A 27,096-nucleotide genomic window follows, 5' to 3' on the forward strand; every position below is an offset into this window, starting at 1 on the left:
CTTCTCCACACTCTAAAACAGCACTTACACTGACTCCTAGTGGCCTGAATATGTCAGAGTCTCTGTACGAAACCCTGTTTTAAACATGGCCGCCCCCATGTGAAGGACCCGCCCCATGTGAGGGATGACTGTAAACACCTTCTACAGAGCAGATCTGACTCTGGGACATTCTCATACTGCACTGACACTGATGTGGTGGGGTCCTGTGGGCCTCTGTGGGGGCCCTGTGAGGGCCCTGTGGGGGTTCTGTGGGGGCTCTGTTGGGGTCAGTGGGGCTGTAGCTCTGAATTAAAATAAATATATATTTTACTTAAATAAATAAAAACACACTGTATGCATTTATTTGCACACAACTGTATAAATACACACACACACACACTCTCTCCCTCTGTCCCCAACACACACACAAACACACACACACACCTGTACCTTACCTACTAACCACTTAACCTTAATTAACATTTTGAATGATTTTCTTTACAGCGACATGATCCTTTTAACAGGGTTTGTTACTTACAGTGTGATAAACACACACACACACACACACACACACACACAGTGCAGTGTTATTTGAGGTAATGTGAGGAGCCATACACCGAGGGCAGGTGGTCCTCGAACATGGCAGAGTAGGATTTCCTGAGGAAGTCCAGGTAGTTCTGGATGCCCTGTTTGTGGCTCTCTGATTGGTCCAAACTCACCTGGAGGTCCTTCAGACGCATCTCAAAGTGCTTCTCGCTCTGGGGACACACAGCACATCCATTAATCCATTCATTCGTTCATTTAACAGTCTTTAATGTTCAGTAGCTGCCTCCTTCAGTGCAGGGTCTGTGTGATTATAGCATCACTTTAAAATATCACTTTATTTAACGTTGTTTTGTTTAACGCCTACGTCACATCACACCCTCTGTTTATTTGTAAAAGAGCAGAGTCCGTGTCGGACTCAAGAGAACGCTGTGAGAAAGTGGGAATGAGGAAAACGCAGTGCTGGAACATGTCAGAAATATGATGAGAATTATTATTTATGGTTTAAACTATAGCTTACGTCATCACATGTAATTATAGAGGTGGTTTCCCAGACAGAGATTAAGCCTAGTCCTGGACTACTTCATCCTTTCAGTGGAAAATCCCAACACAAAATGCTGTGTGGTTTAAGACTAGGTTTAATTTCTGTCTGAGAAACCATCCTATAGAGTTTTAGAATTCAGATTCTACAGACGGCGTATGATTAGAACAGAAATGTTCTGCTGTAACAGCGATAACTAATGTCCAACTGATCACAGCAGGCCCTCGCTAACCGTAGTGTGTTTACACCTGGGCTTCAAGGCAAACCCATCTCCATGTGGGGGCGCTGTCTCTCACTTTCCCAGGATTCACTGCACGAGAAGAGACACGACTGACCACAGGTTTACCCACAGCGGGATCACTGGGTCCAGTTTATATCACTGAGTGTCAGTGAGTGTTCCTGAGGGGTGGGGTACACCTCATGTTACAGGGAGTACACACTCTCATGGTCACACTCTGGATATCATTATCTCAGCGAGTCTCAGCATGTCAGTGTGAACGACGTCGCGTTGTCAGATCACTACTGTGTGTTCTTTGATATGTGAGCCTCACCAGTCAGAGACAGAAGAGTTTGTGTCAAGAAAAGGATGATAAAGGACTGCACAGCTACACTTTTCATGAGTAAAATGTGCACTACACCATGTGAACGATCCAACACTGTGGATGATCTGCTGAATAGTTTTAATACAAAAATGGTCAGTGTTATGAATGAGACTGTGTCAGTTAAAGTGAAGGCTATGTCTTACAAACAGAAAGCACCATGGAGAAATGCTTCTGTTGTTCAAATCCAAAAGAGGGAGTGTCACAAGGCAGAACACAGATGGCGTAAAACAAGTCTTCATTTTCACAAAGAAATCTACAAAGATAGGCTACGTCAATACAACGCGACAATATGCAAAACACGACAATCCTATTTCTCTAGCTTCATCAACAATAACATTAACAACAGCAAAATCCTCTTCACCGTGGTCCACAGACTTACTAACTCACCCACACCAATGGCCCCTGAATTAGTATCAACTGAGAGATGTAATGAGTTTAGAGCATTCTTTTTTAACACTAAAATCCAGAATATCAGACGAGTGATTAGTACATCTATATCCAACAATGAGTCTGTACCCTCTCCATCACCTCGTAAAGACTCCTTAGTTAAAATGTCAGAGTTCAGTTCTGTTGACAGTAATATTTTAACTGACACAGTTAATCATCTCAAATCATCCACTTTCAGTCTCCACACACTACCAACCAATTTTTTAAAGAGTGTGTTGCACACTACACCAGTCATACTCCACATTGTAATCACCTCACTCATGTCGGGGTTTTTCCGAGCTCCTCACTAAAGACTGCAGTGTAAAGCCTCTTCTAAAAAAGAACAATTTAGAATCATCTCTGATAAGAAACTACAGGCCAATTTCTATTTTAACGTTCAGTGGCAAAATCATTGAGAAAATAGTTTTCAGGCAAATTACTAGTTTCTGGTCCATTAACAGTAGCCTTGACAAATTCCAGTCCGGGTTCCGGTCTAATCACAGCACTGAGACTGCTCTAATCAAGGTAATTAATGACATTCGCTTAAATACAGAGGATGGAATTGTATCTCTTCTATCACTTCTTGACCTTAGTGCTGCCTTTGATACCATTGACCATAAGATTCTTATAGATAGACTCGCAAACTGGGTTGGACTCTCAGGAACAGTCCTGAAGTGGTTCATTTCTTACCTGGAAGGCAGGAACTACTTTGTAGAAATAGAAAATAATATTTCAGAGAACATGCCAGTAACCTGTGGTGTCCCCCAGGGCTCTATTCTTGGTCCACTTTTATTTAATTTATAAATGCTTCCTCTTGGCCAGATTCTACAGAACTATGGGCTGTTCCTATCACAGCTATACAGATGATACTCAGATTTACATAGTGCTGTCCCCAAACGACTCTGGTCCAGTGACTCATTAACAAGTGCCTTGAACACATCACTAAATGGATGGGACACAATTTTCTGCAGCTGAATAAAGATAAATCTGAGATTATTCTCTTTGGGAACAGCAGTGAGACACAGATTGGCTGCGTATCTGGACTCGAGAGCCCTCAAATCTAAAGAACTGACTCACAACCTTTAGTTATTTTCTTTTATTGTATCATTTTAAATTGTTTTAATCATTTTACTCTTTTTTGTAATTGTTTAATTGGACTTTTATGACTTTTATTCTGGCTTTTAATTATTTTTTTTTTCTGTAACGCACTTTGAATTGCTTTTGTTTGAAAGGTGCTCTACAAAGGAACTTGCCTTGCCTTGGGGTAATGTCTGGTACTTGATTGGTTCCTGAGAACCCTAATGAGGTGGTGGGGTGGGGGTGGGGTCTCAGTGTGTGTGTGTGGGGGGGGGGGGGGGTCTGTACAGATGCTTACAGAGTGTTTGTTGAGTTTGAGCTGTTTCAGTTCGTTTTCTCTGCGACTGATTTCCATTTCCAGCTCCAGGATCCTGGACTTCAAAGTATTTTCACGAGAGGAGGCCTTTTCCTTCACCATACACACCTACACACACACACACACACACACGAGATGTGTTACAGAACATCTGCATCTCCAAACATCTAACACTACATTTCCAAATGTCTTGGACACAGACTGAAGTGAGCTGAAGGGGTGAATCAGGAGTGTGTTCTCTGTTCACTGCAGGAACAGTCTCTACTCTCCAGGGAGACTCTACACTAGACTCTGGAACATTGCTGTGAGGATCTGATGGCATTCAGCCACATAAATATCTGTGAGGTGATGTCCCGATGCTGATTGTTTCTGGATCACACTCATCACTCCAACAGACCCTAGGTGTAGAGTACAGAGCTCCATCACTTCAGAGAACACCGTTCCACTGCTCCGCAGCCCAGTGCTGGGGAGAGTTATACCCCTCAGTCAGTCACTTGATATTGGGCAAGGGTATCTGCTGGGTATCTACTTTCAGTATCACATTTCTCCTTGGAGCTGAGTTACAGGGTGCAGTGGTTAAATCTCCCCCTACGACACGAGACGACCCTTCAACACCCTGATACTTCATCAGAACACAGATAAAACAGAGCAGCTTCATTCCCAGGCGACTAGCGCCGCTCTGTAGCAGCTCTGCACCAGTCTGCAGTGATATCAGAGGAGCTGCTGGACTGTAGTTACATTTAGAGCCTCATTCTCCTTCAGAAGAGTTCCACAATCAGAGATTACCCCCCTCTCCTCACTCTTCTGTGACATGGAGCTCAGCTCAGATTCTCATTCTGCAGAGTTCTGTTCACACTACAGTTCCACCTTAAATGCTGCAGTGGCCTGAGGCAATTACATTACAGAAAATCTAACTGCTTCAGCATTTAAGGTGGAACTGGACATTTCGATATATTACCAGCGACATTTTCTGCTCGTTCTGAAGTAAAGGCCATAATCCACTGAAACTACATTAAACTCAGAGAATACACTGGGGTTCACAGAGTTTAAAGGAGGAAACACTGACACCCGTGGGTGTCTTTGGGTGCTGCGCAGCGTCTCGCCACTGATTCACAATGTGTCATAACCCTCCATTTGGAGTGTGACTCCAAAAGAGCCATGACACCCTCACACTTCACCCCACCCCTCTGTCCCAACAAGAGCTGAGCCCCCCACCCCTAGGACAAACACAGTGGAGTGTAAGAGGAGAAATGGGATTCTCCCGTAGAGAAAAATAGAAGCTGATGTAAGTACATTTAGTCCACTGCTGTAGGAGTGGAGGGTGAGATGATGCTGAGGGTGTGGTTTGTTGGTGGTTTCCAGTGACTCACACTGGTACAAGGCCGGGTCTGTCTCTAGGAACAAGATGTCACATAAATTACAAACACAGACCCAGAAAACCTCAGTAACATGAACACAGCTAAAAAACTCAGTTGTTTTGCTAGTTGTGCTATCTCCATGGCAACAAAGTTCTTTTCCAGTGAGCTTTTTATATAAGAGAGGGACTTAAAAGCTTAAAAGGGAGTTCATGGCTATAATCAAAAACTACTTTTATTTTTATAAAATTGGACCTGTCAGTGGTTTATAGACGAGCAGCTCTTTGTTCTGTAACAGAGCAGGTTTTAATCATAAAACACCCTGTGTATAAAGCTCTGAGTGTGTGTCCTCTCCATGTGCTGCTCTGGAAACCGCTCTAATGTGTTTACAAAGCCCCAGTGTCTGTAAATAGGTAAAAAAACAAAGTGTCTGGGTCCGGTGCTAGGCTTTCTCTCTCTCTGCTCACGGCAGAGAAACGCCATCTGGAGGTTTTTAGACAACGGAGAGACTCCAAACGCTGAAAAGCACCAACCGAGATGAGGATGTTGCTCTGTTCCTGCTCCAAACTTAACTGAGAGTTTACTGAGAGTTTACTGAGTGTTTACTGAGAGTTTACTGAGTGTTTAGAACTTGATTCTGCTGATTCTGCGTGCACTGTCCCACCCAGCGGAGGTGAACTCTGGGTTTCTCAGCAGTGCGCATGGACCCCCACCCCGTCTCTCAGGACACCCACAGGAGGGAAGAGGAGTTCTAAGATGTGGAATGTGTAGGAGTTTCAGCTTCACCCGAACTATTATTGTGTAACTCACTCATAACTTCACTGTGTCTTCGAAAGGCAGTGTTCTGAGCTTCGTTAAAGATCAAGGCCAGGGGAGGTTCAGAAACCACTAAAGTCACTAAAGCTCTCCGATAAAAAAATGGTTTTAAGATAAACACTTCGTACGTTCATACGAATGTTCTGAAACGCAGTTCTCCAAAATCTGAACAAGTTCTCAAACACAGTCTTAACATCTACCTCAATACACTCCATCGATTTTTCTTCTGGAGTGAGGTTTCATTTATAAACGCAGCGAGACACATTTTTAAAAATCACTGGACCATAATTCCCAGTGTTTATCTAAATCTGCGCAGCTCAGAGCAACGTGAACGAAGAGAAGGGTCAAAGTAAGGGTTCAAAACTGTCAGTAAACTGTGATTAGACGCGGGTGAAGAGGAAACAGACAGAAAAACAGACTCAGGTTTGACTCTTTTCTCATGTGGAAATTAACAGTGTTTTAAAAACAATCTACACTTTTAAGCTTGTTAAATCAGACATTGTTTATAGTAATTCTGATTAAACTGAGTTTTACCTGAACTCATGCTCAACTCAGGCTCAAGAAAATAGATGAGAACAAATATTTTTAAAGAATACCAACTGTTCTTAGATCAGAAAGTTAGGAAAAAACATTTCTGCGTTAATCGTCTCCATTCAGTGTTTGGTTAACGTCACGTGGTCTTAACACAACCTGAATCAGCAGTGAGACCTCGCCAAAATCAGCTATGAACACACCCACTCACACTCACACTCACACACACACACTCACACACACACACCCACACCCACACACACACCCACACACACACCCACACACACACCCACACACACACACACACAAATCCATTCAAAACCTACTTAAATCCCCAGGCTTTTTCTTTCTAAATAGTTGTATGGATTTCAGTTCTATGTCCAGGAAATAGTTTGTATTGGTTTCATGTTTCATTAAATTAGATTCATTTATTCTACATTTGTCACTGTTCAAGTAAAGCATCTATCTCCAGAACAGTAACATTACAAGAGAAAACCTTAACTTTCAGTGGAAGTCATTGTAAAAAAGACGTTATTCAGAGTAATTTTGGAGCATTTCTATTGGTTCATTCATCATTAACTGTTCACACAGCTGCTGTGACACCACAAACACAGACGTACATGTTTTTTCGGTCAGTGATGATGTTAGTTCATTCACCGTTTATTTCATTATGCAGCACTTTGCCTGGTTTCTGTGGCCTTTAAACACACTTTAGAAACAGAGACTGATCTGAACTGACAGAGTGTGGGCAGTCAGCCACTAGAACACGCCGCGGGGAGCAGAGTGCCTTTGGATCTGGACTGTTTACATTGGCAGAACCCATCAGAACACCAGACAGGTTTATTGTTACGGAGCCAGGGACTTCTCCTTTTCTTCTTTTCTCCAAAACAATTACATTCCACGGGGATAAAGTTGTGGAGGTGGGGGGTGCTAAAAGGCCACTGATGTTGCTCTTTAAAGTTCACCCATTCCTGACAGAGTATGTGTAAACTCCACAGAAAAGCAAGGAACTAGGAACACTGTACAAAAACCTTTTGTGAGCAAGCTCAATGCCAAGTGAGGGCTAACAAGCACTGAGCCACTGAACTGGAGCTTTTTCACTGTATGGAACCTACTCTACTCGTCTCTGTTTGTTCAGTACTTGGTTGGTTTTCCACTATAAAGACCCTCCACAACAACGGCGGCGGTAGCGTTAAGCGGTGTTTACTCATGGTGTATCGGCGTGTTGTTGTTGTTTGGGACTGAACACAGCTCCGTCATCAGTTCAGACAGATCAGTAGAGTTTGTTCCTTCCTTGTTGCAGCGTCCAGCTCTCGCTGGATTCTTTCGTCGGCCACCGATCCGAGGAGCGTTCGAACCTCTTCAAAAGACCACGGCATCATTTTACGAGCTGCCGTCGTGAGTCGGATAAAAACAAACGTGATCTCTGCTGCAGCTGGAGATTTTACAGATGGAGAGTTGGTGCTGGTCGTCTGCGTCGCGTGGCGTAGAGTGACGACTCTCTCTGGACGATCAGCGCTCTGCAAGGTTTACACGCCACGGTTTAGTCCCTACACGACTCGCTCTGAACCACGAGAGAACAGCCACTAAACAAGAACCCGCATCCAGAACCAGGACCTGATTCACCTGGTGGAGAAACTGAAAAGGCCAGTTGAGATGAGTGGCGTAAAATAGAATTAAGCCGAGTACAGTAGAGCTACAGTTGGGTAGCACCAAGTAGATTTGAGTTGAGTAGAACAGACTCGAGTCGAGTAGTGGCTAGTTGAGTAGAGCCAAGTAGAGCCTAACAGAGTCGAGTGGAATAGAGTCAAGTCGAGCAGAACCCAGTAAAGTCAAGTCGTGTAGAGTTGAGTCAAGAAGAGTACAAACCATGCGGTGGAAAAGCTCTGATCTGATCATCCGCCCTCACTTCCTGACCTCATTACTGCTCTCGTCCCCATCATCAAATCCTCACAGCAATGTTCCACCTCATCCCTGTAGAGCAGAGGTTGTGACGGCAGTGAACCACCACCTCCTGACGCTGGAGGAGCAGCTGTCTGAACTCTTCAGGCACAGGTGCTGCAGACTGGCCTGCTGGGAGACGTCGTTGAGGGCGCCCTCTAGGTGGCGGCGTAGTGCCACACACTCTGCCGAGCGCTGCTCCAGCTGACCACTGCTGAGCTGTAGCGTCACCTCCTGGATGCTCAGTCTACTGACCAGGTCCTGGTTCTCCCGCTCTGTCTCCTCCAGCTTCCTTTAAATCACACACACACTCGTGTCAACACTTAGCAATAATAGCAATAATACTCTCCAGTGCCATGTGTGGATATAACTGCCCTCGGCTACATCAATATGAGTAACGGATGTTGGAATGTCTGGATGTTTGATCATTAGCAGACTCTGTTCATTTCTACACTGTTTTTTATAAAGTTCAGAGGAGATGGAGAATACACATTTGAAACAGGTTTGTTCTTGTCATGTGTGTGTGGGATAAACTGAGAACTGGAAGCAGATGCTGAAATGAAATGAAATGAGTAGACAACAGAGTGGGAGAATGTTTGAAATCATTCATTCATTCATTGTCTGTAACCCTTATCCAGTTCAAGGCAGTGATGGGTCCGGAGCCTACCCAGAATCACTGGGCGCAAGGCGGGAACAGTCCTTCACAGTGTGACACACTTTTGAGTCTCCAATCCACTTTCTGTGTTTTTGGAGCATGGGAGGAAACCGGAGCACCCGAAGGAAACCCACGCAGACACAGAGAGAACACACCACACTCCTCACAGACAGTCACCCGAAGGAAACCCACGCAGACACAGAGAGAACACACCACACTCCTCACAGACAGTCACCCGAAGGAAACCCACGCAGACACAGAGAGAACACACCACACTCCTCACAGACAGTCACCCGAAGGAAACCCACGCAGACACAGAGAGAACACACCACACTCCTCACAGACAGTCACCCGAAGGAAACCCACACAGACACAGAGAGAACACACCACACTCCTCACAGACAGTCACCCGGAGGAAACCCACGCAGACACAGAGAGAACACACCACACTCCTCACAGACAGTCACCCGAAGGAAACCCACGCAGACACAGAGAGAACACACCACACTCCTCACAGACAGTCACCCAGAGGAAACCCACACAGACACAGGGAGAACACACCACACTCCTCACAGACAGTCACCCAGAGGAAACCCACGCAGACACAGAGAGAACACACCACACTCCTCACAGACAGTCACCCGGAGGAAACCCACGCAGACACAGAGAGAACACACCACACTCCTCACAGACAGTCACCCTGAGGAAACCCACACAGACACAGAGAGAACACACCACACTCCTCACAGACAGTCACCCGGAGGAAACCCACACAGACACAGGGAGAACACACCACACTCCTCACAGACAGTCACCCAGAGGAAACCCACGCAGACACAGAGAGAACACACCACACTCCTCACAGACAGTCACCCAGAGGAAACCCACACAGACACAGAGAGAACACACCACACTCCTCACAGACAGTCACCCGGAGGAAACCCACACAGACACAGGGAGAACACACCACACTCCTCACAGACAGTCACCCGGAGGAAACCCACGCAGACACAGGGAGAACACACCACACTCCTCACAGACAGTCACCCGAAGGAAACCCACACAGACACAGAGAGAACACACCACACTCCTCACAGACAGTCACCCAGAGGAAACCCACACAGACACAGAGAGAACACACCACACTCCTCACAGACAGTCACCCGAAGGAAACCCACACAGACACAGAGAGAACACACCACACTCCTCACAGACAGTCACCCAGAGGAAACCCACACAGACACAGAGAGAACACACCACACTCCTCACAGACAGTCATCTGGAGGAAACCCATGCAGACACAGGGAGAACACACCACACTCCTCACAGACAGTCACCCGGAGGAAACCCACGCAGACACAGGGAGAACACACCACACTCCTCACAGACAGTCACCCAGAGGAAACCCACACAGACACAGAGAGAACACACCACACTCCTCACAGACAGTCATCTGGAGGAAACCCATGCAGACACAGGGAGAACACACCACACTCCTCACAGACAGTCACCCGGAGGAAACCCACACAGACACAGAGAGAACACACCACACTCCTCACAGACAGTCACCCGGAGGAAACCCACGCAGACACAGGGAGAACACACCACACTCCGCACAGACAGTCACCCAGAGGAAACCCACGCAGATACAGGGAGAACACACCACACTCCGCACAGACAGTCACCTGGAGCGGGACTCGCCATTTTCAGCTTTATATTTTTGTTTAATAAAATGACAATTGTTCGCCCTGTGAAGGACTGGCACCCCCTCCAGGGTGTGTTCCTGCTTTGTGCCCAGTGATTCCAGGTAAGCTCCGGACCCACCACCACCCTGAACTGGATAAGTGCCACAGACAATGAATGAATGAAAAAGAGAACTGTGATATTTAACTCAACAGTTACTGTAAAATGACAAAAGAGCAGAGAACGTTTGAATTTTGAATTGTAAATTTCCATTACACACAAATGATTTAAAACTTCGGGGTACACCTAATTACAGCACTTTTAAAGATGGTGAATAAAGAGGGACAGATTTTTAAAAGAACACAGACTGAGGAACCAGTCTTTAGAAATACCCCCACCCCCTCCTGTTTTGTCCCCTCATACCCCCTTTAATTACCCCCACCCTCCACTCACTTCTGCAGTGAATCCAGTTTGTGCCGCAGCTGAGAGTTCACCTCCTTCAGTGACTCCTTCATCTCCAGAGTGGACTTCAGTTTCTGCTCGAGTTCCTCCAGCTGAAAACACACAGGTCATTCATTCATTCATTCATTCATTGTCTGTAACCCTTACCCAGTTCAGGGCGGCAGTGGGTCCTACCTAGAATCACTGGGCACGAGGTGGGAACACACACGTCACAGGGCGACACACACTCACACATTCACTCACACATATGGACACGCAAGGAAACCCACAGGGAGAACACACACCGCTCATTACATATTCTGATATATTCAAATAAGCAGTTAATGTATTCAAACACATGCATCAGACTAGGTACATTCAGATTAGATGCAACGCAGAAGGAAACACATAACTGAAGTGGTGTGGTCTTTCTGTAAAAGGGGGTCATGTCAGAATGAGGAGTTCTGTTTACACCTGCCATTCAGATGTGTTTCTTTAATCTGGATTTCTGTTTACACCTGCCATTCAGATGTGTTTCTTTAATCTGGATTTCTGTTTACACCTGCCATTCAGATGTGTTTCTTTAATCTGGATTTCTGTTTACACCTGCCATTCAGATGTGTTTCTTTAATCTGGATTTCTGTTTACACCTGCCATTCAGATGTGTTTCTTTAATCTGGATTTCTGTTTACACCTGCCATTCAGATGTGTTTCTTTAATCTGGATTTCTGTTTACACCTGCCATTCAGATGTGTTTCTTTAATCTGGATTTCTGTTTACACCTGCCATTAAAAGCATTCCAGTCAGACCAGATGAGTCAGATATTAAAGTCCTGTGTAAAAATCACACCACTGTGTTCATCATTTCTGTTTCCCTTGCTCTAACCGGCTGTAAACACAGTCTCTCACCTGCTCCCAGTGTGTTATATGCTCTTAAACCTCAGGAATAAATCTTTAAAAACAGGCCGGGACTTGTCTGCCGCCGCTGAGGAAAAGGCTGCGTGCTGCAGTGGGGTTTCTGCAGGGGCCAGAGGAACCACTGTCCAGAAGAATGTTTGGACACGACAGAGCAGTTGAGACTGGGGAAATAGTTGTGTTCAGTTTTTACAGAATTCCTGTCATTCCTCAACAATGATCCTCAGAAAAACACAGCCCTGTGCTGTCCGTCCTCTCGGCCGACGCGCTTCCGCTCACGTTTCTCTGTCCTTCACTGTCCTCATGTGGAAACACATTCTGTTCACACACACGTGTTAAATGTGGACGAGATCCATCCACGAATGTGGTGTGAGTGATCTGACCTTAATCCCTTTACAGTGCATTTTAGGGGTGTTGTTTACACCTGGGTTTTCATGTGGAGTGAAATCTGAAAGTGATCCAATCACCAAAAATACAGTTCAGTGCCCGGTGTAAACAGACGCTCTGTGGAAGAAATGAGTGGGAAACAAAATTGGCTACAAAACAGTTTTTGGTGGATTCTCACTGGTTTATGCAACATTCTCAGTCCCATGACACCGTGTGATAAACAAAGACCCCCCACCCCCACCCCTCTCATTCCTACCTGTAGACCCCATCTCAACGATTTTAGGGAGTGTATGTAGCGTGGAATGTGTAGTCTGACTGACTACATACAGAAGAACATCGCTGCCTCCTGGTGGCTAACAGCTGTCAGTGTAAATGTAAATAACCTGGGATGCTGCACTAAGCAGGATTTCTCTTGGTTTAGCCGCATAACTTCAGCCCAGTGTTCAAGTCTACACACACACACACACACACACACACACACACACTCAAAAGAACACCTGTCACATACTCACGCACACACACCTTGGTGGAGAGCTGTGTGATGGCCTCGGTCTTGTGTGTGACGGTGGTGTTGTAGCACTGTAGCTGCATGTGACTCAGCTGCAGTTTCTGTTCTGCAGAGTTCAGCAACTCAGGAAACACCTCCAACTGCTTCACACGCGCACGCAGAGACTGACGCAGCTAAACAAACAAACAGACAAACAAACAAACAGACAAATCAGAAACACTGCTGCACATGTACAAACAAAACAAACAGGCCGTGTTCCTCCCCTGTCCAGGTGCAGGCCAGGCTCCCCATCCCTGTGGTGTGTCCCGTGTTGGTGTTTGTTCCGTGTGTCAGGGTTTTGCTCGTCGCTCTGAGGGTTAGGGGGGTGTTACCTGAGTCACCTCCTGTTCTCTCCCCTCACTGAGTTCCTGATTCTCCTGAAACTGACTCTCCAGTCGTATCCTCAGCTCCATTACCTCCACCTGCAGCTTCGCCACCTGTCACCACACACACACACACACACACACACACACACACCAGGTTATCTCACACACACACACACACACACACACACACACACACACACACAGGATTACCACACAACACACACACATACACACAACACACATGACACAGGTATTTAACCCTTCAGAGAGCACACAGGTAAAATGAACTCTCAGAACTGGGAGATCAGAGAGGGGGAGAGGGGGAGAGACCAGGAGATCAGACAAGCAACACTCCTCCGACTTTCAAATGTGTGCATTAAAATAACTCAGGAGTTAACATACACACACACACACACCACAGGCTGCAGATGTACTCTGGTTTCTAAGGGCGGGGCTCTGTTCAGTGTGTGATGTAAACTCCAGGTGATAACGGACCTGACTCTGGTGCTCCTCCAGCTCTCGTTTTCTCTCCTCACTCAGAGCCGATTGGAGCTGGAGGGCGGAGTCTGACTCCTGCAGTGTCTCCTCCAGTTCAGCTACGGAGGCCTGGAAGGACAGAAATGATGGAAAGTCATTCTCGTGACCGTAAATTGCAGGAGTAAACCAGTGATGATCAGAGCTCATCGTATCTTTATGTGAGTAGCTGTGGTCCAGGGCCAGCAGAGAGTGAGATGGAGGCGGAGCTCAGTGAAGCATCACAGTCATTTGAAGCTGTAGTTTTAAGGTAAAGTGCCTCACTACAGCGCCTCATTAAACAGCCATTTCAGTCTCTGCCTCTGTCTCAGGGCTGCGTGTGTTGCCATGGTAACGGTACCCACTGCTGGACCCACCGAACGAGTTAAGGGTTATAGACAATGAATGAATGAATGAATGAATGAATATCCCAGCTGTGTGGGGACGATTTTACACCAACACCCAGATCTATATTCAAAATAATGACAGGTTATTCTGAGTCAGACAGACAGGTAGGTAGACAGAGACACAAACAGGTAGGGAGACAGAGCGACAGACAGATAGACAGGTAAACTGGTAGGTAGACAGACAGGTAGACAAACAGACAGACAGAGAGACAGGTAGGTAGACAGAGAGACAGACAGGTAGATAGACAGGTAGGTAGACAGACAGATAGACAGGTAGGTAGACAGAGAGACAGACAGGTAAACTGGTAGGTAGATGGACAGACAGGTAGGTAGACAGAAGACAGGTAGACAGAGAGACAGACAGGTAGACAGACAGGTACGTAGACAGAGAGACAGACAGGTAGACAGACAGATAGACAGGTAGGTAGACAGAGAGACAGACAGGTAGACAGAGAGACAGACTGGTAGGTAGACAGAGAGACAGACAGGTAAACTGGTAGGTAGATGGACAGACAGGTAGGTAGACAGAAGACAGGTAGACAGGGAGACAGACAGGTAGGTAGACAGAGAGACAGACAGGTAGGTAGACAGAGAGACAGACAGGTAGACAAGTAGGTAGACAGACAGGTGTTTACTCTCAGTGTGGTGTTGTTCAGAGTCAGTTCTGAGATCTCTGTGTTGAGCTTCTCCACTTTCTCCAGCAGCAGATCATCTGCCGTCTTCACCAGCTGTCTCTCTCTCTGCAGCTTAGCGCTGAGGACTGAGATCTCTCTGTGAGACACACACCCACACACACATTAGGTTTTAGATCAGATTTAGATGTGAAGATCCTCCTGTAACTGGGTTGTAACTCACGGTGGGCACCACAAGGCGCACTACTCACATTTAGAGCCTGCTCCACAGGGGGGTGCTATTCTGCTTCACGTCAATGACAGAGTAATAAAAAGTTCTTGTTCCACACACACACATAATTGTCTGCGTTAATAGTTGATGGTTATTGAACAAGAACCACACACACTAATAATCTCACTAAAGCCTGAGTAAACGGATACATAAATCTGATCAGATACTGAGATCAGTATTAGGGAGTATAGGGAGTGTGTGTGTGTGTGTGTGAGAGAGAGAGAGTGTGTGTGTGAGAGAGGGTGTGTGTGTGTGTGTGTGTGTGTGTGTTTACTCGTTCATTGTGGTTATCTCTGCGTCCAGTCTCACTCTTTCCTCTGTAACTTTCTCCTGCTCACAGCGCCACCTGTCGCCCTCAGCACGAACTTCAGCCAGCTTCTCCTCCTAAAGCACACACACACACACACACAGAGAGAGAGAGAGAGAGAGAGAGAGAGAGTGAAAGAGAGAGAGACAGAGTGAGAGAGAGACAGAGACAGAGAGAAAGAGACACAGAGAGAGAGAGACAGACAGACAGACAGGTAGAGACACACACAGACCTGTTCTCTGATTTTATTGTGGAGTGTATCCATGGTGTTGGTGAATTTCTCCGCTCGGAGTCTGTGAGATCTCCAGGCTTTTCTCAGTGTGTCTCTCTCGTCTGAAGCTGCTGTGGAGACAGAGCTGATCTGAGCTCTGAGGTTCTCCTTGTCCAACTTCTGCTGAGACACTGTCCTCTCCAGAACCTGGACACGGAACAACACACTGCTGTAAAGCCTCGTCTCTGGAGGTCAGTGCACATTGTGTATTTAATTAAATCATGAAGTGCACAGAACCATTAAAGAACCCTGTATTAAAGAGAACATAAACCATTAGGATGGAAGCAAAACCCTTAAAAACCATTTTGACACGTGAAGAGAACAGAGTAAACAACACTGTATTAACGGTGCACTATCTGAGGTTTTGCCAGCAGAGGTCACACTAGCGTCTCAGAGCCAAACATTTATTCAGCAACACCCTTCCTTTCAGCCTCACCCTCTCTCCTGCTCAGCCACATCTCTCACCTTAACGTCTTATTAATGAGAAAATAATAATAAAAGTCACTCTGACTCACTCAGAGCTTATAACATTCACAACAAACTCACATTATCAGTGAATCAGGCCAGTCACTCGAGACAACAGACAAATGCATCTTATAATAATAATAAATCATATTTACTTGGTACGTTTCCATCACCCAAAGCACTACCAGAGGTCCACACCAACACAGAGTATAGATGTCCAGGGAGGACAGGAGTAGTTACTGTGCTCAGGAGGCTCACTGTGTGGATGCAGAATGTAGTCATTCTCTGTCGGTGTGAGAGCAGTGTAGCGACAGCACGAGAGAGAGCACAGTCCTCAGCAGCTCTCCTCACTGGCACATGAGCACAGGTCCAGAGCAGGTGAGGAAACTGAGTAGTCAACATCTCATTCGAGTTTTCTGCTCCACTTTAAACAGTGTTGATGAATGGGGTTTTAACACTGAGAACAGTAAATAAATCACTATGTACACAAACAGCACAGCTGGACGAAACATTGAGAAGTTTAATTTGAAGGGGCTTTTAAGGTGGAATGGGAAATCTGAAGAAGGAACTTGTGAGTAAGATGCTAATTTCAGGCTCGTGTATTACTCAGTGTGTACCTGCAGCAGCACTTAATGTGGAACTTAATCTGCTTTCCACCAGACACCACACCACACCAGACATGACAATTCATGTCATTGAATAAATGTGCACTACAACGCTCTAAACTTTTGTTCAGAATCAGCTTCTTATCACTGGTAAAGACATGGCTTTCCTCTCAATCATTCCCACAGCTTCACAGTGCTTTAAACAGTGAGGACGCTGAGTGTCCACAGAGTTCAATAGTGAAGCAGCGAAGTGCAGCGAAACGAGACGAGTGATTGGATAAATGCTGGGCTTTGTCCCGCCCATCGGACGCTCAGCGTCTCTGGGGGTCTATGGGGCAGTGGGCTGGCCTCGGCTGGCCCGGACGCTCAGCTTCTGCATGATGATTGGACGATCTGTCTGAGGCTGAATCCCTTTTTGATTGACAGCGAAATGAGCGAATCAGCGATCCTTTGGTGTAAAGATCCGTGGGAGCGTTACATTTTCATTCTGTTCTGAGTTGAACCGGATATTTTCTTAATCATCCTAGCGGCATTTTCTTTGTTAAAAACGACTAGCGACAAACTGAGCTTCTATTTCTGGTGGTTTTTTTGTAGCTGCTTGTGTTTGGAGACTTCTATCACTCTTTCTGACTTCTATCTCAGTTTCTGTCCAGCGGGTGCTGCTGAGCCCCTCCACCGTCACAAAGCACTCACAGGCGGACACACTTCACATGGGCCAAGGCCGTTTAAGCCTAGCTCTGCTGGCCATTGAGAGCACACTAGTTAAGTCCCTGGAAAAGACGCCTTGTTGGTACGACAGGGTCACAGATCATTTTCTTTAAAAGGAACAGAGGGTAGAATTTACGTATAAATAAACCCACACATTTTATGATGTAGGCCGAAATTGAGCTTCCCCTCCTTGAAAGACCAGCATCTGCCACTGGTCTTAACCCCACCTTTACTTTACCCTTAACCGTATGACGCTGTATAAATGTGTCAGATCTCACACAGTGCACCTTTAAAAAGAGAAAGGACCCCTGAGGAACCCTGTTTATCAGAGGGGACCGTACCTGGAGGTGCTCCGTGAGACGTGAGTTCTCTGTTTCTTTGTTGTGGAGCTGAAGTTGGAGGTGAGCTCTTGTCGAGTCGACAGAGTGAGAGAGCTGGATCATAGACTGAGTGTTCTCCTGAAACACACACACACACACACACACACACAGTGGTGGATCATTGTCAGACCTGGTTCTGGACCAGAGGAACCACCACACCAACACAACCCACTCACCATCTCCTTCTTCCTGAGGGCCATCAGCTCCTGGACCTTCCCCTTTCTCTCAGTCAGAGACAGCCTTAAACCCTGGGGGACCACCACACACCCATCAGCCATTACATTACAACCACCTCCTCGCTTCTATCTTCACAGTCCAGCTGTTGCTCTGCATACTTTGTTAGCCGCCTCTGATTGGAGAGGTATGAATCCTAGCGGCGCAGGGCTGTGGAACGGTGGAACTGTGTTCTCTGGACTGATGGAGCTCTGTTCAGTACAGTTGGGAAGTGTTTGTGATCCTAAAGCTGGCTAAATACCATCAAATCCTCACAGGGATGTTCTGAGATTCCTTGTAATACCTTCCCAGTATAAACTCTGGTGTCTGTGAAGTTTCTGAGTGAATGTTTCAGTGGTTAGGGCCACGGTGATCACAGCTGTACCTGATTCTCCTGCTCCGTCTGATCCAGTCTCTTCAACAACTCTTTGATATGTTCCTCTGCCTCACTCCGACGCATCTAACAACAACCACAACAACAAACAGATTTAATGTTTAGATTAATTGTGAAAGACTTATGTTCATCCATTCATTCATTCAGCCGTTCATTTGTTCACCTTCTGTAAGAACGTCAGCCTTGTGGTGGGTCCAGAGTGAACCTGGAAACTCTGAGCACAAGGCAGAAACACACCCACCCACTCATACACTCACTCAATCATTCACACACTCACCCTGTCACTCACATAGTCATCCAGTCACTCACACACTCCCCCAGTCACTCACACACTCTCTTACACACTCCCCCAGTCACTCATACACTCACTCATACACTCACCCAGTCACTCACACACTCCCCCAGTCACTCACACACTCCCCCAGTCACTCATACACTCCCCCAGTCACTCACACACTCCCCCAGTCACTCATACACTCCCCCAGTCACTCATACACTCACTCATACACTCACCCAGTCACTCACACACACACCCAGTCATTCCCACACTCCCCCAGTCACTCACACACTCACCCAGTCACTCACACACTCCCCCAGTCACTCATACACTCCCCCAGTCACTCACACACTCACCCAGTCACTCACACACTCCCCCAGTCACTCATACACTCCCCCAGTCACTCATACACTCACCCAGTCACTCACACACACACATCCAGTCATTCACACACTCACCCAGTCACTCACATAGTCATCCAGTCACTCACATAGTCATCCAGTCACTCACACACTCCCCCAGTCACTCACACACTCTCTTACACACTCCCCCAGTCACTCATACACTCACTCATACACTCACCCAGTCATTCCCACACTCCCCCAGTCACTCACACACTCCCCCAGTCATTCACACACTCCCCCAGTCACTCATACACTCACCCAGTCACTCACACACACACCCAGTCATTCCCACACTCCCCCAGTCACTCACACACTCACCCAGTCACTCACACACTCCCCCAGTCACTCATACACTCCCCCAGTCACTCACACACTCCCCCAGTCACTCATACACTCCCCCAGTCACTCATACACTCACTCATACACTCACCCAGTCACTCACACACACACCCAGTCATTCCCACACTCCCCCAGTCACTCACACACTCACCCAGTCACTCACACACTCCCCCAGTCACTCACACACTCCCCCAGTCACTCACACACTCCCCCAGTCACTCATACACTCCCCCAGTCACTCATACACTCACCCAGTCACTCACACACACACATCCAGTCATTCACACACTCACCCAGTCACTCACATAGTCATCCAGTCACTCACATAGTCATCCAGTCACTCACACACTCCCCCAGTCACTCACACACTCTCTTACACACTCCCCCAGTCACTCATACACTCACTCATACACTCACCCAGTCATTCCCACACTCCCCCAGTCACTCACACACTCCCCCAGTCATTCACACACTCCCCCAGTCACTCATACACTCACCCAGTCACTCACACACACACCCAGTCATTCCCACACTCCCCCAGTCACTCACACACTCACCCAGTCACTCACACACTCCCCCAGTCACTCATACACTCCCCCAGTCACTCACACACTCCCCCAGTCACTCATACACTCCCCCAGTCACTCATACACTCACTCATACACTCACCCAGTCACTCACACACACACCCAGTCATTCCCACACTCCCCCAGTCACTCACACACTCCCCCAGTCACTCATACACTCCCCCAGTCACTCACACACTCCCCCAGTCACTCATACACTCCCCCAGTCACTCATACACTCACTCATACACTCACCCAGTCACTCACACACACACCCAGTCATTCCCACACTCCCCCAGTCACTCACACACTCACCCAGTCACTCACACACTCCCCCAGTCACTCATACACTCCCCCAGTCACTCACACACTCACCCAGTCACTCACACACTCCCCCAGTCACTCATACACTCCCCCAGTCACTCATACACTCACCCAGTCACTCACACACACACATCCAGTCATTCACACACTCACCCAGTCACTCACATAGTCATCCAGTCACTCACATAGTCATCCAGTCACTCACACACTCCCCCAGTCACTCACACACTCTCTTACACACTCCCCCAGTCACTCATACACTCACTCATACACTCACCCAGTCATTCCCACACTCCCCCAGTCACTCACACACTCCCCCAGTCATTCACACACTCCCCCAGTCACTCATACACTCACCCAGTCACTCACACACACATCCAGTCATTCCCACACTCACCCAGTCACTCACCCACTCACCCAGTCACTCACACACTCTCATACACACTCCCCCAGTCACTCACCCTTTACTCAGACCTGTGGACAGTTTCACACATTCACCCAGTCACTCATACACTCACCCAGTCACTCACACACACACCCAGTCATTCCCACACTCCCCCAGTCACTCACACACTCCCCCAGTCACTCACACACTCCCCCAGTCACTCATACACTCACCCAGTCACTCACACACACATCCAGTCATTCCCACACTCACCCAGTCACTCACCCACTCACCCAGTCACTCACACACTCTCTTACACACTCCCCCAGTCACTCACCCTTTACTCAGAACTGTGGACAGTTTCACACATTCACCCAGTCACTCATACACTCACCCAGTCACTCATACACTCTTACACACTCACTCAGTCACTCATACACTCACCCAGTCACTCATACACTCTTACACACTCACTCAGTCACTCATACACACACCCAGTCACTCACACACACACCCAGTCATTCCCACACTCACCCAGTCACTCACACACTCCCCCAGTCACTCATACACTCACTCAGTCACTCATACACTCACCCAGTCACTCACACACTCTCTTACACACTCCCCCAGTCACTCACCCATACCTCAGACCTGTGGACAGTTTCACACACTCCCCCAGTCACTCACTGATTCTCAGCTGCTGTATAAAGTGTATGGACTGATGTTTCTGTATTAATTAACACCACAGAAACTGCTGCCTATTTTGTGTTTCTGTTTATTATCTTGTTTTTGTTGTTTATCTCTCTACGTTTACGTTTAATCACAGTTCATCAGAACGTATTACTGAAGAGAAAAACTGTTTATTTCTGCTGTATTTGATCAGAACCTAATGTTTCCAAAGTGATTTTAGGGCAGAAATTAAAGAGTGTGAAGTCGCTCTGGGATCAGTGCTGTCCTCAGGAGCTGAGTCTGATTTACCTCCTGCTGCAGAAACTCCATCAGCTGCCGCCGGACTGACGAGTTTAAACATTTAAACATGTCCAGCTTCTCCAGCAACAACCCCTTCTGCCTCCAGAGCCTCAGACTCGCGCCTCTCAACTCCTACACAAACAAACAAACACACAAACAAATAAACAAACAAACAATAAACAAACAAACACACAAACAAACAAACAAACAAACACACAAACAAACAAACAAACACACAAACAAATAAACAAACAAACAATAAACAAACACATCCTGAGAGTTAAATCTCTTCAATCGTGACGGAATATGTTTCTAATCATCACTGGGATGAGAGTTCAGTGATGACTCCAGTCAGAAGTCATTAGATCTGAAGTCCGAGTTGACGGACGAGGCCCGAGATCTGAAGAGTCGAGTCATGTCCTAACATCTGTATTCAGAGGAGAGCTGCACGTCCGGTCAGGGACATCAACCCTGAACTTAGGGTCGAGTCTAGAGTCAGAAGTGAACTGGTCATTAGATCTGAAACCAGGACCCGGGTTCCAGGGCTTAGTCTGAGACAGAGGTAGGACGTGTCCTCAGTAGCCGAGCGGTGTAAGGAGGCGTCCCTGGAGCAGTCTGATCTGACTGTATTAGTGTAAATATAACTACACTGTATTTGATTATTAATATTATCCTGCAGCATAATACTATTTAATAAAATATATGAAAACTCATACGTCAACCTTAAACACTCAGACTTTACACATTTAAATTTTAACTGGGACAAAATCACTACTCCTAAATATAATATGTTTTCTACGGTGCTGTAAAACACTGGTTGATTAAATAATGTACAGAGACTTATATCTGAATTAATCAGTTATTTTACACTTTAAATGTAAAAGTCTCTGCTCCTGAAACGTCTGAAGCTGCTTTCGCCAGGTCTTGTTTATTTTCTCAAGTGCAGAGGATTGTGGGTAACTGAGGGCCATGAAGGACAGGTGTGGTGCGTCCTCTAAATGGCTCTGAACGTACGTTGCGTTTCTCGGCTGAACACCTAGGCTCTGGAACGCAGCTTGAGTCAAGTCAGGAGTCATAAGACCTGAAATCTGAGTCAAGACACGTGTAATAGGATCTGAGTCATTAGTTTAAAGAAGGAAACGTTTAATTTTATCTGATTTAAACTGTGAGGAGTCTGATCTGAAACCAGAGTCAGTAAATGAAGGAGATTAAAGTTAGATTAGTGAAGGTTTGTCACTAATGTTCTGTACTGCCTCAGACTCCGAAGCCCTGTCGAAGCCCCTCAGTCTCGCACTGTCGTCCTGCAGTGAGTCTCTGAAGGTCAGCAGCTGGGCAGCAGCAGAGGAGGCGGCGGACTCGGCCTCCAGCAGCGTCTTCAGGAGAGCCGTCTGATCCCCCGACTGCTCTTCATAACTAACACAACAGTCACAGAAGAGAAACACGGACGAGACCGTTACACTTTAATCACCACCAGGAAACACCTGGTATCTACATCTTCATCATTCTGTATGTTTTTGTTCAAATGTAAATCACCAGCTGCTGCTTCGTTTATAAAATCTCTTAGTGTTAACTGAGAGTGAGGACATAGTAGTTACTCTCACGATGTGCTGTATCCTCTACACTGAGCCGCACCTCTGTGGTTCTCTGTTCTCCTGCCTCACCTGGTTCTATCATCGGAGAACCTGTGGTTCTGACTGATGTGAGATCTCGTCTCGCTGCGGCTCACAGACGCCTCGGTCACGTCGCCGCCACACGACGTCAGCTCATCTCTGATCGTCCTGCAGCCCAGAGGAGACTCTCTGAGATCTGCACAGGACATGGTCCTCATCCCTGAGAGACGCTAAAGGACAAAGAACGAGAAGAGAACAGGAGACAAGAGGAGAGAAGTGAAGAGAAAATAAGAGTGCAGAAAAAAAGAGAAGACATAAATGGAAGAGATGAGAAAAGAAAATAAGAAAAATAAAATGAGACAAGAGAAAAATAGACAAGAAGAGAAGAGAAAAAAGAGAAGAGAGAAGAGAAGAGAAAAAATAACCAAAGAGTAGCAAAGAGAAAAGAAAAGAAGAGAGGAGAAAAGAAGACAAAAGAGCAGAAGACAAGAGAAAAGTAGAGATGAGAGAAGAATTGAAGAAAAAGGAAGAAAAAAGAAGAGAAGAGAGAAGAAAAAAAGACTGGACTTTAATGATCCTGGAATACGTTGCAGATGTTCTCCACAAACCCATTCCCTTAATTACTTTGTGATGTCAGTCACAGTCACTCTCTTCCTTCTCGAAGTGTTATTCAGAATGTGATGATTACCACAGACAGCAGGAAGGCAGTGTTCTCATGTGTGTGTTGAGTTAATACTAATCTGAATTTTAAATTACTAACTGATGATAACGTAGCGTTAACTAACACACATCTTCACTACGTTCCACTTCACACAATAAAACACACTCAGGATTTAAACGTGAAGGTGCACCATTGATTTGTTCTTGATTTTTAGAAAAATGCAGAGTGGAGGCAGGTGCATGCTGGGACAGTGTAGGGTCAGTGACAGACAGAAGTGGGAGGTGGAGCTTATCTGTACTGAGGTGTAATAGAGAGAATCTAATGAGTCATAAGTGTTTGTTAAATGAAACATCACACAAGAAGCTCAGAAAGAACATGAAAAACAGGACACAAGCTCTTTAAGGACATTACCTCACAACCGCTCTCATCCATCTGCTGGTCACTCATCACTGATTCCAGTCTCTGAGAGATAAAACATCATATTTACACACTCAGACTCAACACAGTTGGAGGAGAACACTAACCTCTGTTCATCAGACTCAACACGCTCGGAGGAGAACACTAACCTCTGTTCATCAGACTCAACACGCTCGGAGGAGAACACTAACCTCTGTTCATCAGACTCAACACGCTTGGAGGAGAACACTAACCTCTGTTCATCAGACTCAACACGCTCGGAGGAGAACACTAACCTCTGTTCATCAGACTCAACACACTCAGAGGAGAACACTAACCTCTGTTCATCAGACTCAACACGCTCAGAGGAGAACACTAACCTCTGTTCATCAGACTCAACACGCTCAGAGGAGAACACTAACCTCTGTTCATCACACTCAACACGCTCAGAGGAGAACGCTAACCTCTGTTCATCAGACTCAACACGCTCAGAGGAGAACACTAACCTCTGTTCATCAGACTCAACACGCTCAGAGGAGAACACTAACCTCTGTTCATCACACTCAACACGCTCAGAGGAGAACGCTAACCTCTGTTCATCAGACTCAACGCGCTTGGAGGAGAACACTAACCTCTGTTCATCAGACTCAACACGCTCAGAGGAGAACACTAACCTCTGTTCATCAGACTCAACACGCTCAGAGGAGAACGCTAACCTCTGTTCATCAGACTCAACACGCTCAGAGGAGAACACTAACCTCTGTTCATCAGACTCAACACGCTCAGAGGAGAACACTAACCTCTGTTCATCAGACTCAACACGCTCGGAGGAGAACGCTAACCTCTGTTCATCAGACTCAACACACTCAGAGGAGAACACTAACCTCTGTTCATCAGACTCAACACGCTCGGAGGAGAACGCTTACCTCTGTTCATCAGACTCAACACGCTCGGAGGAGAACGCTAACCTCTGTTCATCAGACTCAACACGCTCGGAGGAGAACGCTAACCTCTGTTCATCAGACTCAACACGCTCGGAGGAGAACACTAACCTCTGTTCATCAGACTCAACACACTCAGAGGAGAACACTAACCTCTGTTCATCAGACTCAACACTCTCGGAGGAGAACACTAACCTCTGTTCATCAGACTCAACACGCTCAGAGGAGAACACTAACCTCTGTTCATCAGACTCAACACGCTCAGAGGAGAACACTAACCTCTGTTCATCAGACTCAACACGCTCGGAGGAGAACACTAACCTCTGTTCATCAGACTCAACACGCTCAGAGGAGAACACTAACCTCTGTTCATCAGACTCAACACACTCGGAGGAGAACGCTAACCTCTGTTCATCAGACTCAACACACTCGGAGGAGAACACTATTAAACTCTATTAAACTGCATCCGAAGTGTAGCAGGACTCCTCCTGTAATGTTACTGTTTTGGAGATATGTGATTCTCCCACTGTCTGTGAGTGTAGATTTGCACACGTTCAGCTGTTAATCCAGACGGGTGAGGGTTAAATGCCCTTTAATCCACTCAGGTCTTTTTAGGTCTAACTACAGACATAAACCCTTTCATTACTCTGATATTACATTTAGTAATTTCACCTGTCACAGCCCTCACTCTGCCCAGTGAACACGGCTCTTATGGGAGGGTTTCTGAGACGGGGATTAAGCCTAGTCCTGGACTACACAGCACTCTGAACTGAGATTTAACACTGAATGAAGGATTACGTCTAGGACTAAATTAATCCCTGTCTGTTAAAGACATGCTAACAAAACTAAACCATGTATTTATTTATGAATCAGTTCATTCATTCTACTTTAAATACACTGTTAAATATGTAATAAAAACTATAACCTCAGTGATGTCCCAGTAAGACGTTACACACTTCAGATATGAACATTAACGAGCAGAGCCAACATTACACTAGAAATTACAGTGGGGAACTCTATTCCTGTTTATGAGTAGACATTAATACCCTCTGTGGAATGTAGTGTTAACATTATTTATTATTAATAACGAAAATACCCCAAAGGTATGTCCCCAATAATAATAATAATAATAATAATAATAATAATAATAATAATAATGTAAATATCTGTAACGTTCTCTTGCTAAGTTTGAATAAACTACTCCATTAAAAACACCAGTTTTCAGACCATAATAAATATCTACAGCGTGAGAACAGAGAATAAAAACCAAACAGAACCAAGAATAAAACTTTAAACAATCAGCCCATAAATAAAATGTTTTTAGAAAACCTCACCACGTTTAGCTCAAACTCGATATAAAATGTTCCTCTGTGTATCCCACAGCTTCAGAATGAAGTAAAACAGTGATTATCTTCATTAAAGAGCTCCTCCTGTGTGTAATTCTCTCAGTATAAATACAGTGCTACGGAGCTGAAGGAAAACACAGGGTTAGTGGGCGGGGCCAGGAGAAGGCGATGTCATAATGGGCGTGGTTTTACTCACGTAGTGTTCACCAGAACCTCTAATTTTACAGTATTTACTACTTGTCCATTAATGTGTACTTTAAAACTTTAAATAAACCAGACACGTCATTAACTATATCACTGTTATTTACAAAGTAAACACATATAAGAAGGAAAATAACTGTTTAATAAAAACAATGTTTTGTGAAATCTAGTCAATTGGATTGTATTTTAAATTCAACAATACGTAGTAAAACTTAACACCCCATAATAATAACAACAACAACAACAACAATAATAATAATAATAATAATAATAACGAATAGTGCAAGAGATAAATATAAAAGACAAATATAAAAAACTAATAATAAACAAAATCATCAATTTTTTTCTACTTTTGTTAATTTTGGTGAAACCAATGAATATACTTTATAAATATATAAATGTTAAGTGCCAGTAAGACGTAAAGACATCTT

At 45.8% G+C, this 27,096-nt stretch overlaps 1 protein-coding gene across 1 annotated transcript; it reads right to left on the reverse strand.

The window, feature by feature from the left end:
* On the reverse strand, positions 1 to 26,582 carry LOC136707096 (outer dense fiber protein 2-like). Its single transcript, XM_066680984.1, has 18 exons — positions 26,453 to 26,582; positions 24,193 to 24,243; positions 23,172 to 23,350; positions 22,761 to 22,923; positions 21,520 to 21,642; positions 18,238 to 18,312; positions 17,816 to 17,887; positions 17,601 to 17,717; positions 15,443 to 15,628; positions 15,178 to 15,287; positions 14,636 to 14,771; positions 13,576 to 13,686; positions 13,087 to 13,191; positions 12,730 to 12,888; positions 10,919 to 11,019; positions 8,257 to 8,419; positions 3,467 to 3,592; positions 1 to 737 (listed from the first exon to the last, which is right to left on the reverse strand). The coding sequence occupies exons 2-18, from the start codon at positions 24,226 to 24,228 to the stop codon at positions 567 to 569; spliced, it is 2,133 nt and encodes a 710-aa protein (XP_066537081.1). The 5' UTR covers positions 24,229 to 24,243; positions 26,453 to 26,582; the 3' UTR covers positions 1 to 566.
* Between the last annotated feature and the right edge of the window lie 514 nt (positions 26,583 to 27,096).

The sequence above is a fragment of the Hoplias malabaricus genome, chromosome 9 (genome assembly GCF_029633855.1).
Source record: "Hoplias malabaricus isolate fHopMal1 chromosome 9, fHopMal1.hap1, whole genome shotgun sequence".
NCBI lineage: Eukaryota > Metazoa > Chordata > Actinopteri > Characiformes > Erythrinidae > Hoplias > Hoplias malabaricus.

What these genes read in the sequence shown, in the direction of transcription:
- LOC136707096 (XM_066680984.1), bottom strand. Translation starts at nt 24,228, where the DNA reads ATGAGTGACCAGCAGATGGATGAGAGCGGTTGTGAG. An exon ending in TGGAGTTTCTGCAGCAGGAG is followed by an intron (nt 18,313 to 21,519) that starts GTAAATCAGACT and finishes GGTTGTTGTTAG; the next exon opens with ATGCGTCGGAGTGAGGCAGA. An exon ending in ACAATAAAATCAGAGAACAG is followed by an intron (nt 15,288 to 15,442) that starts GTCTGTGTGTGT and finishes TGTGTGCTTTAG; the next exon opens with GAGGAGAAGCTGGCTGAAGT.